At 44.5% G+C, this 14,305-nt stretch overlaps 1 protein-coding gene across 7 annotated transcripts in view; it reads left to right on the forward strand.

Moving 5' to 3' along the window:
• adgrg6 (adhesion G protein-coupled receptor G6) overlaps positions 1 to 14,305 on the forward strand; it is a 135,815-nt gene that overhangs the window by 101,335 nt on the left and 20,175 nt on the right. For all 7 annotated transcript variants that reach the window (XM_078405458.1, XM_078405457.1, XM_078405460.1 and 4 more), the window contains 3 exons: positions 1,195 to 1,463; positions 7,974 to 8,073; positions 12,118 to 12,401. In XM_078405458.1, the coding sequence (XP_078261584.1) occupies positions 1,195 to 1,463; positions 7,974 to 8,073; positions 12,118 to 12,401 (653 nt within the window). The remainder of the gene's footprint in view (positions 1 to 1,194; positions 1,464 to 7,973; positions 8,074 to 12,117; positions 12,402 to 14,305) is intronic.

A 14,305-nucleotide genomic window follows, 5' to 3' on the forward strand; every position in this document is an offset into this window, starting at 1 on the left:
GTTTGGTGTTGCTTGCAGAATGAGGGAAAACGTTTCAAATCTTACAATGCACACATTTTCCTGTCCATCTATGTCGGAATTAATAACTGTTCAAAGACGTACAGGTTTGTAGGTAAATTGGCTTGGTAAATGTAAAAATTGTCCCTAGTGTATGTAGGATAGTGTTAACGTGCGGGGATCGCTGGTCGGCCTGGCAGACCAGGTGGGCCGAAGGGCCTGTTTCCCCTCTGTATCTCTAAACTAAACTAAACCAAATCTGTCTGTGTGTGTGTGTATATTTCTGTTTCTGTGTGTGCACTAGTGTGTGCACATGCGGTTATGATTGTGTTTGTGTGTGGCTGTGCCGTGCCGTGCCTGTGTGTGTCCAACCATCATGGTTCATATTAGCATCAGCTGTGATCTCACTGACTGGAGAGGGAGGCATGAGGGCCAAATAATCTCTGTTTTATTAGTTCTTATAAAACAGAGGGAGGTCATTCGACCCATTGTATCTATGCCAGCTCTCGGCTCCATCCCATCAGTCCCACTTCCTAACATATTTCCTTGCAACCAATTCTCTCTGCCAAGTGCTCACCAACCCATCAATTGCCACCAGTATCCAAATCACCCACCACCCACCTACACTAGGGGCCATTTACAGTGACCTATTAACAAATCAACTGGCATATCTTTGGGATGTGGGAAGTAGCGGGAAGCACGGTGGCACAGCGGTAGAGCTACTGCCTTACGGCGCCAGAGACCCGGGTTCGATCCTGACTACGGGTGCTTGTCTGCACGGGGTTTGTACGTTCTCCCCGTGACCTGCGTGGGTTTTCTCCGAGATCGTCGGTTTCCTCCCACAATCCAAAGACGTACAGGTTTGTAGGTTAATTGGCTCTGTATAAATGTAAAATTGTCCCTAGTGTGTGTGGGGCAGTGTTAATGTGCTGGGATCTTGGTCGGCGGGGACTTGGTGGGCCGCAGGGTTTGTTTCTGTGCTGTATCTCTTTGAAAAAAGCCCGAGCACTGGGGGAAATGCATCTGCCCATTTCTTCCTGCCTTTGTTTCATCTAGGATATCTAAAGGTACTGTCGTGCTCTGAAATATGGTCACAATTACGATCTAATAAGAACAGTAACATTAACACCAAACATGAGTAGGCTGGAGGAGATAACACAGTAAGAAGTGAATTAACCATCACCCTGCCTCCTCCAGGAAACTGCGCCGTGATTATCCGTCAAAGATCCTGATGAATCTCAGCACTTCGCTCTTCTTCCTGAACTTTATCTTCCTGATCGACGGCTGGCTGGCGTCGTTCAACATCAACGGGCTGTGCGTGGCTGTCGCGGCTCTCCTTCACTTCTTCCTGCTGGCCTCCTTCACCTGGATGGGGCTCGAAGCAGTTCACATGTACATCGCCCTGGTTAAGGTCTTCAATACCTACATCAGAAAGTATATGCTCAAATTCTGCATCATCGGCTGGGGTAAGTCCATCTCGCTTGTGTCTCTGTTGCGCCTGGTTCATTAACTCCTGTTTTTGTTCCGCCTGTTTCTTTCTTCTGTCTGTTCCTTTATCTTCCCACCTGTTAACGCATGTCAGGAAGAAGACTGAAATACAAAGTGAACTGTGCTCCCACCTCCAGGATAACCAGGCTGCGATAATCCACTGAAGATTGCCTTGAATCACGGCATTTGTCTCAGTGGTTTCTCTGTTCCGCCTGCTTCTTTGTTTAGTCTGAAGATAGACACAAAAAACTAGAGTAACTCAGCGTGACAGGCAGCATCTCTGGAGGGAAGGAATGGGTGACATTTCGGGTCAAGATCCTTCTTCAAACTACCTTTGCTTTTGTTCTGCCCATTCCTCTGTTTTGCTTGTTTCCTTGTTCAGTCTGGTCCCCTGTTTGGCCTGTTTCTTGCTTTGTCTATTCTCTATTTCACCTGTTTCTTTATCCTACCTGTTTCTATTCCACCTGTTCTTTTGTTCTGCCTGTTGCTCTGTCTGCCTGTTTCTGGGCTGTACCTGTTTCTTTGATTCCACTTTCATTCATTTGTCTGTTTTGCCTGTTTCAATTTTTTCTCAGTTTTGCTGCTGCACAGGTTTTTTTGTTTTGATGCTCCTGAGGCAATGGACTGTTCCAGAGGTCTACAGTATGTCTCATGGCTTCATATAAACTTCATGCTTCACATAAACGCAACAGCGTTTCGGATGATACTTATACAGGAGAGAGTTTAATCAGAGAGTTGGGATAATGGGCAAGATGCAACATTTGTTGATCTTCAAAAAATGTTGTCAGGGCCACAACTTTGCACCATTTTTCTAAAATTCTTAGATAGCGGGATTTGAAAATATGGATCAATTTTATCGAAGATTCTAGAATAGGCACTAAAGTGAGTGGTGTAGATGAAAACATTAAAATATAATGCAATGTCCTCGGATGAAGCAAATACTCAAAACAATGGCTAATGGATTTTGAGGTATGGACTCCTCCACTTGGATGACAAAGTAGGACTGAAGCATTTGCTGCATAGTGAGATGCTAGATATAGTGGAGGTGCTGAAAGATTTTGAAGTTTACATACATGACCATAACAAATTTCATGAATAGTTGGAGGAAATAATCAAAAGGCTTAATGGAAGGCAGAAGGACAGGAATGCATGGTGCTATCTTCAGAGTGCACTGTAGTGACTTGCTGAGGGTTTTTCAATCGCATGACCAAACGTGTGACCTTTGCTAACAAGTGGCTGCAAGAATACACCATCCCACCCCATTCTCATCACACCACACCCCACCATCATTATACATCATTGCATGCTCACACTTTCTCTCACTCCTCACAAACCACCACACACTATCACACTATCGAACACACTCACCCACCATCACACCTCACCATTATCATACACCATTGCTGCTTTGCTCCCGCTTCCCTGCACTCCCTCACAAACCATCACACACCATCAAACACCCTCACACACCATCACACACCATTACACACCACTACACGCCATCATCACACACCATTACACGCCATCATCACACACCATCACACCATTAATCACCCACACATATCATCGCACTTCACCATTATCATACACCATTACACCCTCCCACTTCCCCGCACTCCCTCACATACCACCATCACACCATCTAACACCCTCACATACCTTGATCACACACCGTCACACTATCAAACTCCCTCACACACCATCATCACACACTGTCATAGCATCAAACAACCTCAACACACCATCAAATACCCTTGCATTCCGTCACACACCATCACACCATGGCACATCATTACACACTCATATGCTATCATACACCGTCCACACCATCACACATCACAACACACCATCACACATCACAACACACCATCACATATGATCACATCATCAATCACCTTCACATACCCTCACTTATCTTACACCATCACACAATCACACACTATCACATATCTGCACCCACCACCATATAATCCCACACCATTTCACACTTTCCCACACTATTGCAAACCATCACACAGGGAAACATCATCACCCACCACCACACATAACCACACACTGTCTCACACTGTCGCACACCATCACACCACCACACATGATCAGGCACTATCTCACACCTTCACATATCATCAGACCATCACCTATCATCAGACCATCACATAGCATCACACTATGAAACACTGGGCGCACCCTCACACACCCTCACTATCGCACACTATCCCACACCATCGCACTATCACAACTATCACACTCCTCACGATCGCACACAATCGCACACCATCACTCACTAAAACACACGATCACATACAAGAACACCATCGCATCCACACACCATCACACCCACACACCATTTCACCATCGCACCTCATCCTGATTCGGTTCTTGGGCCTAAATATTTGAAGTCTCCATATTTGAGGAAGGATATTCTTGCTATGGAGGGCGTGCAGCGTAGGTTCACTAGGTTAATTCCCGGAATGGCGGGACTGTCGTATGTTGAAAGGCTGGAGCGATTGGGCTTGTATACACTGGAATTTAGAAGGATGAGGGGGGATCTTATTGAAACATATAAGATAATTAGGGGATTGGACACATTAGAGGCAGATAACATGTTCCCAATGTTGGGGGAGTCCAGAACAAGGGGCCACAGTTTAAGAATAAGGGGTAGGCCATTTAGAACGGAGATGAGGAAGAACTTTTTCAGTCAAAGGGTGGTGAAGGTGTGGAATTCTCTGCCTCAGAAGGCAGTGGAGGCCAGTTCGTTGGATGCTTTCAAGAGAGAGCTGGATAGAGCTCTTAAGGATAGCGGTGTTAGGGGGTACGGGGAGAAGGCAGGAACGGGGTACTGATTGAGAGTGATCAGCCATGATCGCATTGAATGGCGGTGCTGGCTCGAAGGGCTGAATGGCCTACTCCTGCACCTATTGTCTATTGTCTATAACCATTTGGAGGGCAGTGGGTGATGAAAGAGTGACACCACCACCTTCTCAATGGCAACTGGGGACTGGTGATGTATATTGGCCTTGCCAGTATCCTGAGAATGAAAAATAACTGAGTGTGTTTAAGACATGGTGACCCAGACAGAGAGTGAAACCTTCATGCAGATTTCTCAGTTCCAGTTTGTGCTATGACCGTACATCTCATCTTAAGGAGTGATGTGGTTCTTCCAGATTTGCAGTGTGGGCTGGATATATTATTCTCCAAGGGCATGCTGGCCTTCATCAGTCAGGGCATTGATTATAGAAGTTGAGATGTTATGTTGCACTTGTACAGTACATAGGTGAGACAACTGTAATGCGTCCAGCTTTAGTCACCCTGCTATAGGAAAGATGCCTTTAAGCTGGAAAAAGGGACAGAAAAGATTTGCAAAGATATTGCCGAGACTCGAGGGCCTGAACTACAGCGAGAGATTGGGCAGGCAGGGATTTTATTTGTTGGAGTGCAGGAGGCTGAGGGGTGATATTATAGTGTTGGATACCGTGAGTGGGATAGTTAGGAAGAATGCACAGAGTCTTTGCACCAGTGTAGGTGAATCAAGAACTAGAGAGCATAGGTTTAAAGTGAGAGGGAAAATATTTAGTTGGAACCTGAGGGCCAACATAGAAACATAGCCCGAAGAAAGGTCTCGACCTGAAACGTCACCCATTCCCTCTCTCCTATATGCTGCCTGCAGTCTGAAGAAGGGTCTCGACCTGAAATGTCACCCATTCCCTCTCTCCTATATGCTGCCTGCAGTCTGAAGAAGGGTCTCGACCTGAAATGTCACCCATTCCCTCTCTCCTATATGCTGCCTGACCTGCTGAGTTACTCCAACATTTTGTGATACCTTAGAAACATAGAAAATAGGTGCAGCAGTAGGCCATTCGGCCTTTCAAGCCAGCACTGCCATTCAATATGATCATGGCTGATCATCCTAGATCAGTACCCCGTTCCTGCTTTCTCCCATATCCCTTGATTCCATTAGCCCTGAGAGCTACTGTATATCAAACTATCTCTTGAAAACATCCAGTGAATTGGCTTCCACTGCCTTCTGTGGCAGAGAATTTCACAGATTCACAACTCATCCCAGTTGTAAATGGCCTACTCCTCATTCTCAAACTGTGACCCCTGGTTCTGGACTCCCCCAACATCAGGACCATTTTTCCTGCATCTAGCCTGTCCAATCTCTTAAGAATGTTATATGTTTCTATGAGATCCCCACTCATCCTAAATTCCAGTGAATATAAGCCCAGTCGATCCCTTCTTTCATCATATGTCAGTCCCGGGAATTAACCTGGTGAACCTACGCTGCACTCCCTCAATAGCAAGAATGTCCTTCCTCAAATTAGGAGACCAAAACAGCACACAATACTCCAGGTGTGGTCTCACCAGGGCCCTGTACAACTGCAGTAAGACCTCCTTGTTTCTATACTCAAATTGTCTCGCTATGAAGGCCAACATGCCATTAACTTTCTTCACTTCACTGCCTTCACCACCTGCTACATTTTCGTAGAGAAGCTGGTGCATACAGTGCCCTCCATAATATTTGGGACAAAGACCCAGCATTTATTTATTTGCCTCTGTACTCCATAATTTGAGATTTGTAATAGAAAAAATCACATGTGGTTAAAGTGCACATTGTCAGATTGTAATAAAGGCAATTTTTATACATTTTGGTTTCACCATGTAGAAATTACAGCAGTGTTTATGCATAGTCCCCCCATTTCAGGGCACCATAATGTTTGGGACACAGCAATGTTATGTAAATGAAAGTAGTCATGTTTAGTATTTTGTTGCATATCCTTTGCGTGCAATGACTGCTTGAAGTCTGCAATTCATGGACATCACCAGTTGCTGGGTGTCTTCTCTGGTGATGTACTACCAGGTCTGTATTACAGCCATCTTTAGCTGATGGATGATCAGCCATGATCATATTGAATGGTGGTGCAGGCTCGAAGTGCCGAATGGCCTACTCCTGCACCTATTTTCTATGTTTCTATGCTTGTTTTGGGGGCTAGTTCCCTTCAGTTTTCTCTTCAGCATATAAAAGGCATGCTCAATTGGGTTCAGATCAGGTGATTGACTTGGCCACTCAAGAATTGACCATTTTTTAGCTTTGAAAAACTCCTTTGTTGCTTTAGCAGTATGTTTGGGATCATTGTCTTGCTGTAGAATGAACCGCCGGCCAATGAGTTTTGAGACATTTGTTTGAACTTGAGCAGATAGGATGTGTCTATACACTTCCGAATTCATCATGCTACTACCATCAGCAGTTGTATCATCAATGAAGATAAGTGAGCCAGTACCTTCAGCAGCCATACATGCCCAGGCCATAACACCCCCACCACCATGTTTCACAGATGAGGTGGGCTGCTTTGGATCTTGGGCAATTCCTCTCTCCTCCATACGTTGCTCTTGCCATCATTCTGATATAAGTTAATCTTTGCCTCATCTCTCCACAAGACCTTTTTTAAGAACTGTTGTTGCTTTTTAAAGTATTTCTTGGCACACTGTAACCCGGCCATCCTATTTTTGCAGCTAACCAGTGGTTTGCATCTTGCAGTGTAGCCTCTGTATTTCTATTCATGAAGTCTTCTGCAGACAGTGATCATTGACAAATCCACACCTGACTCCTGAAAAGTGTTTCTGATCTGTCAGACAGGTGTTTGGGGATTTTGCTTTATTATAGAGCGAATTCTTCTGTCATCAGCTGTGGAGGTCTTCCTTGGCCTGCCAGTCCCTTTGCGATTAGTAAGCTCACCAGTGCTCTCTTTCTTCTTAATGATGTTCCAAACAGTTGATTTTGGTAAGCCGAAGGTTTGGCTGATGTCTCTAACAGTTTTTTCCTCATGCTTCTCAGTCTCTTAATGGCTTCTTTGACTTTCATTAGCAAACTTTGGTCCTCATGTTGATAAACAGCAATAACAGTTTCCAAAGGTGATGGAAAGACTGGAGGAAAGGCTAGGTGCTGAGAGCTCTCTTATACCTGCATTAAGGGGGCAATTAAACACACCTGAGCAATTACAAATGCCTGTGAAGCGATGTGTCCCAAACATTATAGTGCCCTGAAATGTGGGTCTACCTATTAACACAGCTGTAATTTCTACATGGTGAAACCAAAATGTATAAAAATATACTTTAATAAAAGCTGACTATGTGCACTTTAACTACATGCGATTTTTTTCTATTACAAATCACAAATTGTGGAGTACAGAGGCAAATAAATAAATGGTGGGTCTCTGTCCCAAACATTATGGAGGGCACTGTATATGGAACAAGCTGCTGAAGGAAGTGATTGAGGCAGGTATAATAACAACGACATTTAATGGGTGTCTGGATAGGTGTATAGATAGAAATGTTTAGAGGGATGTCGGTCAAATATGACCAAATAGGATTAGCTTTGATGGGGTCCTTAGTCGGCACGGACGTGTTGCTTGGGATGAAGGGCCTGTTTCTGTGTTGTATGTTTCTATGATGCTATGACTTCACATTTCCCTTCCGTTGTGTGTCCACAGGTTTGCCTGCACTGGTGGTGATAATCGTCATTTCAATTGACAGGAGATTCTACGGGGTATTACTGTATGGCAAGGACGAGATGGACAATGGCTCCGAATTGTGAGTCTCCCCTCCTCTTCTGAGGCTATCTCCCAGGGTTGAGGCTGTATTTATTTATTTATATATTTATTTTAGAGGTGCAGCGCGGAAACAGGCCCTTCGGCCCACCGGGTCCGGGCTGACCGGCGATCCCCACACATTAACACTATCCTGCACCCACTAGGGACAATATTTACATTTACCAAGCCAATTAACCTGCAAACCTGCACGTCTTTGGAGTGTGGGAGGAAACCGAAGCTCACGGAGAAAACCCTCGCAGGTCACGGGGAGAACGTACAAACTCAGTACGGACAGCACCCGTAGTCGGGATCGAACCCGGGTCTCCGGCGCTGCATTCGCTGTAAGGCAGAAACTCTACCGCTGTGCCACCGTGACTGCCTTGCATCTTGCATCTACTCTGATGCTGTGGGGTCTATGGTGGCACAGTGAGGCCAATGACGGGCAGGAGGTGTCTGACACCCCCCGTATGTTGTTCATGAGGTGGCGTATTCCTTCCTCTGCATTATGCCCTCTGCACATTTACTTTGGTCTGTGCACTTTAGAGATACAGTGCAGAAATTGGTGCAGCATAGTGGCGCAGCGGTAATGAATCAATCCATTGAACCCCAGTCTCTGGTGCTATAAGGCCACAACTCTTACCGCTGCCCCACTATGCTGCCACAGTTTCTAGGGCATGGATTCGAGACTCTCAGTACCATCCCAAATAATCATTTTCTGCTCTGAGAGGACATGGGCCAGAGATTGCAGGTCAGTGAGGATGCTGCACTCCTCAAGGCTGCTTTGAGCATATTCTTGAACCTTTTCCTTGTCGGCCTGATAGTTTCCTCCCATGATTGAGCAAGTTGTGGACAAAAGGAACTACAGATGCTGATTTACAACATAAAAAACCCCACAAAGTACTGGAGTACCTCAGTGGGTCAGGCAGCATCTCTGGAAGACATGCATAACTAGAAGACATAGAAACCCAGTCCGAAGAAGGATTCCGACCCCAAAATCTCACCTCTCCATGTCTTCCAGAGATGCTGCCTGACTCGTTGAGTTACTCCAGCAATTTGTGTCATTTTATATTTGTGTTAGTTTATTATTATCACGCGTTCTAAGATACAGAGAAAAACTTTATTTCATGTGCAAATCATACCGTACATCAGTACATCAGGTAATGCGAAAGAGAAAATAAACCAAATGCAGAAGATAATGTTATGAGAGGCATAGATAGGGTAGACATTCAGAACCTCCTGGCCAGGGTGGATAAGTCAAATATTAGAGGGCACAGCTTTTAGGTGAGGGGGGGAATCATTGAATGGAGATATGCAGGACAGGTTTTTCCACTGGGAGTGATGGCTTTTAGATATGCACATAATTGTGCAGAGAATGGAAGAATGTGCAGAGAGAAGAATTAATTGAAGTAGCCGCCATGTTTGGCACAGACATAGTGGGCTGAAGGGCTGTTTCTGAGCTGTAATATTCTATGCTCTGCTCTACAGAAGTCATTGGGCCCCATATCCGAGGACGGGTATTCTGCTGTAGGAGAGGGTCCAGAGGAGGTTTACGCGAGTGATTCCGGGGATGATTGGGTTAATGTACGATGAACATTTGACAGCCTGTACACCCTGGAATTTAGAAGCATGAGGGAGGACCTCAGTGAAACCTACCGAATAGTGATAGGCCTGGAATGAATGGATGTAGAGAGAATGTTTCCACTAATGGGAGAGTCTAGTACTAGAGGGCACAGCCTCAGAATAAAAGGGTGTACCTTTAGAAAGGAGAGAAGGAGGAACTTCTTTAGTTAGTGGGTGGTGAATCTGTGGAATTATTTACTACAGACGGCTGTGGAGGCCAAATAATTGGGTATTTTTAAAGTGGAGATTGACAGATTCTTGGTTAGTAAAGGTTCAAAGGTTATGAGAAGGCAGGAGAATTGGGTTGAGAGGGAAAGATGGATCAGCCTTAATTGAATGATGTAGTCTAGATGGGCCGAATGGCCTAATTCTGCTCCCATGACTTATGAAGTCATGAACCTATGAACTCTATGCTCTTGTGTATTGGTTGCCACGCTCAGGCTGTCATGCCGCAAGCATCCAAAGGTGAATATGAAGTGAATAACCAATTTACCTGTTTGCAGCGTTGTCTGAAGACCAATACTGCTCAAGGGACTGGCCAGTTCACTTCATCTATTACTTCTGTTTATTTAACTTCCATCAATCAAGTGCACACTAAAACCCAGCGCTCCTGGCTCTGGTCACAGATCTGGGAATAGACATCGTTGCTGACAGTTCTGGAGGAGGGGAGTTTGGATGCTCAGGTTTCGGCTGGGAACAGCTGGTGGAGCGGATGAATAGAAGCCAACTGCAGTCTCCGAGAATTTTGCAGGGGGTGCAAGGATCAAGCCGTGAGCTACAGAACTCTCTTGCTGTGTATCACTGAGCGTCAGAGCCAAGTAACCCTGCCACCCGCTTTATCTTCCAGCACGCCTGTTATTGTTTGCAAAATATCGCCTTAGTTACGGCAGTTCAACCGAACAAAAAAATGAAGTCACAGAGGGTGACTCAAGTCTTCAGTTTTCCTGGCCAGCGGCCAATACTTCTGCTCCAGGGCCGCAAACACTTCAGTGTCTTGACTGGCTAATCCCACAAACAGTATTCGCTCCTCAATAATAAAAAAAAAATTATTATTGAGAAAGAAATATGAAATCTCAACAAAAAATGTTGGAGAAAATAAACTCAGTAAATAGGAAGGATCTGTATCTAAAAGCAGGGAATGGAGAGACATAAATTCATAACACACAGAAAAGGCTCTTTGGCCCTTCTGACCAAGGTGCTCATTTAAGCTAGTTTCATTTGCCCACATTTGACCCATATGTCTCTAAACATTTTGTATCCAAAATGTATTTGAAATGATATTGTAGCTGCCTCAACCACTTCCTCTGGCAAATCGTTCCATATGTGGACCACTCTCTGTGTGAAAAGATTGTTCCTCAGATTCTATTTAATCTTTCCCCTCTTACCATAAATCTACGCCCTCTAGTTTTTGATCCCCCCATTTCTGAGGGAAAAAAAGCTGTGATATATTCACCCTATCTATTCCTCTCATGCTTTCATACACATCTATACGATCACCCCTCCTTGGCTTCTTAAGCTCCAAGGGATAAAGTCCCAGCCTGTGCAACCTCTCCCATCGCTCAGTCCCTCGAGTCCTGGCAAGGTCCTTGTAAATCTTTTCTGCACTCTTTCCAGCTTAATGGCATCTAAACCAAAGAATGTGGATTTAAAATAATTGGGAGAAAAATTAAAGGGGAGATAAGGAAAATCTAAATTTCACCTGGAGAGTGTTGGGAGGCTGGAACCTACTGTCTTAAAGGATTAGTGGATACATTTATCTTCATCACATTTAAAAGGTGCTTGGATGGGTGGTTGAAAAGCAGGGCCCAGTGTGGGAAGGCAGGGTTCAGTTGGGTAGCTCTGTTTTGACCAGCGTGGAAACAGTGGCTGAACTCCCACCTCCTGCATCGTGTAACTTCTGTGGCTCAAAAATCAAGAAGTGGACTGAGTCAATTCATGCCTGGCGTGAACACAGTGGGTTAACAGCCTTATTCTGTTAAAGCTTTGTGATTTCCTTCATCAATCTCAAGTAGGATCGTTGTGGCGTAGTGGGACAGCTGTTAGTTATGTAGCCTCGTAGGTCCAGAAACTCTTCTCAACTGTGTCCTCTGATGACCTGTGCATGGAATTTGCATGTTCTCGCTGTGACCTTGTGGCCCTTTCTCTAAGACCTCCGGTTTCCTCCTGGAAACCTAAAGACATATTGGCAGGGTATTTGACTTCTGTAAATACCTCCCGGTGTGGGTGAGTGTCAAAGGTATCAAAAAAGGGAGTTGATGGACTTTTAAATGAGAGTAGGTGGCAGGTCTATGAGTAAATTAAGGGAATGGGACTGGTGGAATGTTGTGTAGAGAGCAGGCATGAACATGACAGGCCAAATGGCCTCTTTGTGCGTCTTGTAGTTGGTATGAAATCATAACTGCTTCTCTCTCACTTCCTCCTACAGCTGTTGGATCGACGATCGGGTGGTTTTCTACGTGACCTGCGTCGCCTACTTTGTGATCCTCTTCCTGATGAACATCTCCATGTTTGTCGTGGTATTAATCCAGATCTGCGGAAGGAATGGGAAGAAGAGCAACCGTAACCAGAGGGAGGAGATCCTGCGCAATCTCCGAAGTGCCGCCAGCTTGACTTTCCTCTTGGGAATGACCTGGGGCTTTGCATTCTTCACCTGGGGCCCAGTGAGCCTCAGCTTCATGTACCTGTTCGCAATCTTCAACTCGATGCAAGGTATTGCCATTCTCACAAGTTCCCAAGTTACAGGAGTAGAATTAGGCCATTCAGCCCATCGAGTCAACTCGGCCATTCAATCATGGCTGATCTCTGCCTCCTAATTCCATTTTCCTGCCTTCTCCCCATCACCCCTGACACCCGTTCTAGTCCTGCATATTTACCCCAATCAGCAACTGAAGCAAAGGCCTTGCAAGCAAACAGAGTGCCCCCCGAATGTCTACAATTGAAGAGCATGGCTTGTGTCTATAGGCATTCAGAGGAATCAAAGATGGGTTGAGGAATTAATGTTGAGGAGTTTTTGGAAGTGCGTCAGACAATTTCAGAGGGAATGAATGTGATTGTGTCCTTAAAAAAAAGGTGCATTGTATATGGCACAAAGATGTAGTGTTTAAAACAGTGGAATCGTAGCCAGAAACAAGGATGAATAGTCCTAAGTTCAAATACCAGATGGATATTTTAAATTAAGTGTATTGGTATGTACAAGTTTGATCTACATATTGGTATGGGTTTATTATTGTTATGTGTAGTGAGAAACAGTGAGAAATGATGCTTTACGTGCGATCCAGGCAAATTATATCATTCATGATACATCAGGTAAAGCAAAAAAAAAAAAAAAAAGTGCAGAATACTGTGTAACAGCTGCAGAGAAGGTGTAGATTTAAAAAAAATGTAAGGGCAGCATGGAGCTAGACTGGAAGATCGAGAATTCATCCCTAGCATAAAGACTGTTTGAAGATGGATGAGGAACTAATTTTGAGGAGATAATTCCAGAGGGAATGGATGCGGTAGTATCCATAAGAAAAGGTGTATTGTATGGAGTACAAATGCATCCTGTTTAAATCACTGGAATTGTAGCCAGTGGCAGCAATAAATGATCCAGAGATATAAGTTCAAGTACCAGATGGGGAATTAAAATTAAATGTATTTGAATTTAAAAAAAAAGATGGTTTCAGTAATGTTGAAACTGCAAAACTATTGAATGATAAAAAAAAACTGATGTGTTTAACGAATAATAACAGAACTCCACACCACCGGGGCAGCATCTGTGGAATGAGTAACAGTTACAGTTTCAGGAGAAACAACTGTCAAGAGATTAGGGAAGGAGAGGAAATGTTGTTTTTAAGTTGCTGAGCGAGGTGGGGGATAGGACAAATGGGCTATCTCTAATCGGATCAGTCCAGAGTTGCTCAGATGTTCCCAATATTTACTGACACATCTGCCCTAATAGATTACTGAGGGTTGTTAGAAACATATGGCTAGAGTAACCGTGTGCAGTTTTTGGTCACTATACTGTAGGAAAGATATGAGAGGGAACAGGGGAGTTTCACCAGGATGTTGACTGGACTGAAACATTTCAGTCATAAGAAGCTTTTGGATAGAAGGACATAAAGTGCTGGAGTAACTCAACATGTCAAGCAGCATCTCTGCAGATACTTTGGTCTCTCAGTCAAAGTACGAAGAGCTTCTCCAGGGTGACTAACACATTTTTAGCCCTTGAGGTAAAGGAACTGTTTCTTAAACCATCGTTTAAGAAACAGTTGAACAGGTACATGGATAGGACAGGGTTGGAGGGTTATGGACCAAGTGCAGGCCAGTGGGAGTAGGGTAGCTGGGACATTGTTGGCCGGTGTGAGCGAGTTGGGCTAAAGGGCCTTTTTCCACACTGTATCAATCTATGACTATATGACTCTATGAACTGCAGATGCTGGTTTACAAAATAAGATACAAAGTGTTGGAGTAACTCAGCGTGTCAACTCGCATCTCTGGAGAACACAAATAGATGACCTTTCAGGTTGGGACCCTTCTCCAAACTCAGATCCAAAACGTCACTTATCCATGTTCTCCAGTGATGCTGACTGACCCGCTGAGTTACTCCAGCACTTTATGTCCTTTTGTGTAAA

This window comes from Rhinoraja longicauda, chromosome 9 (genome assembly GCF_053455715.1).
Source record: "Rhinoraja longicauda isolate Sanriku21f chromosome 9, sRhiLon1.1, whole genome shotgun sequence".
Lineage (NCBI taxonomy): Eukaryota > Metazoa > Chordata > Chondrichthyes > Rajiformes > Arhynchobatidae > Rhinoraja > Rhinoraja longicauda.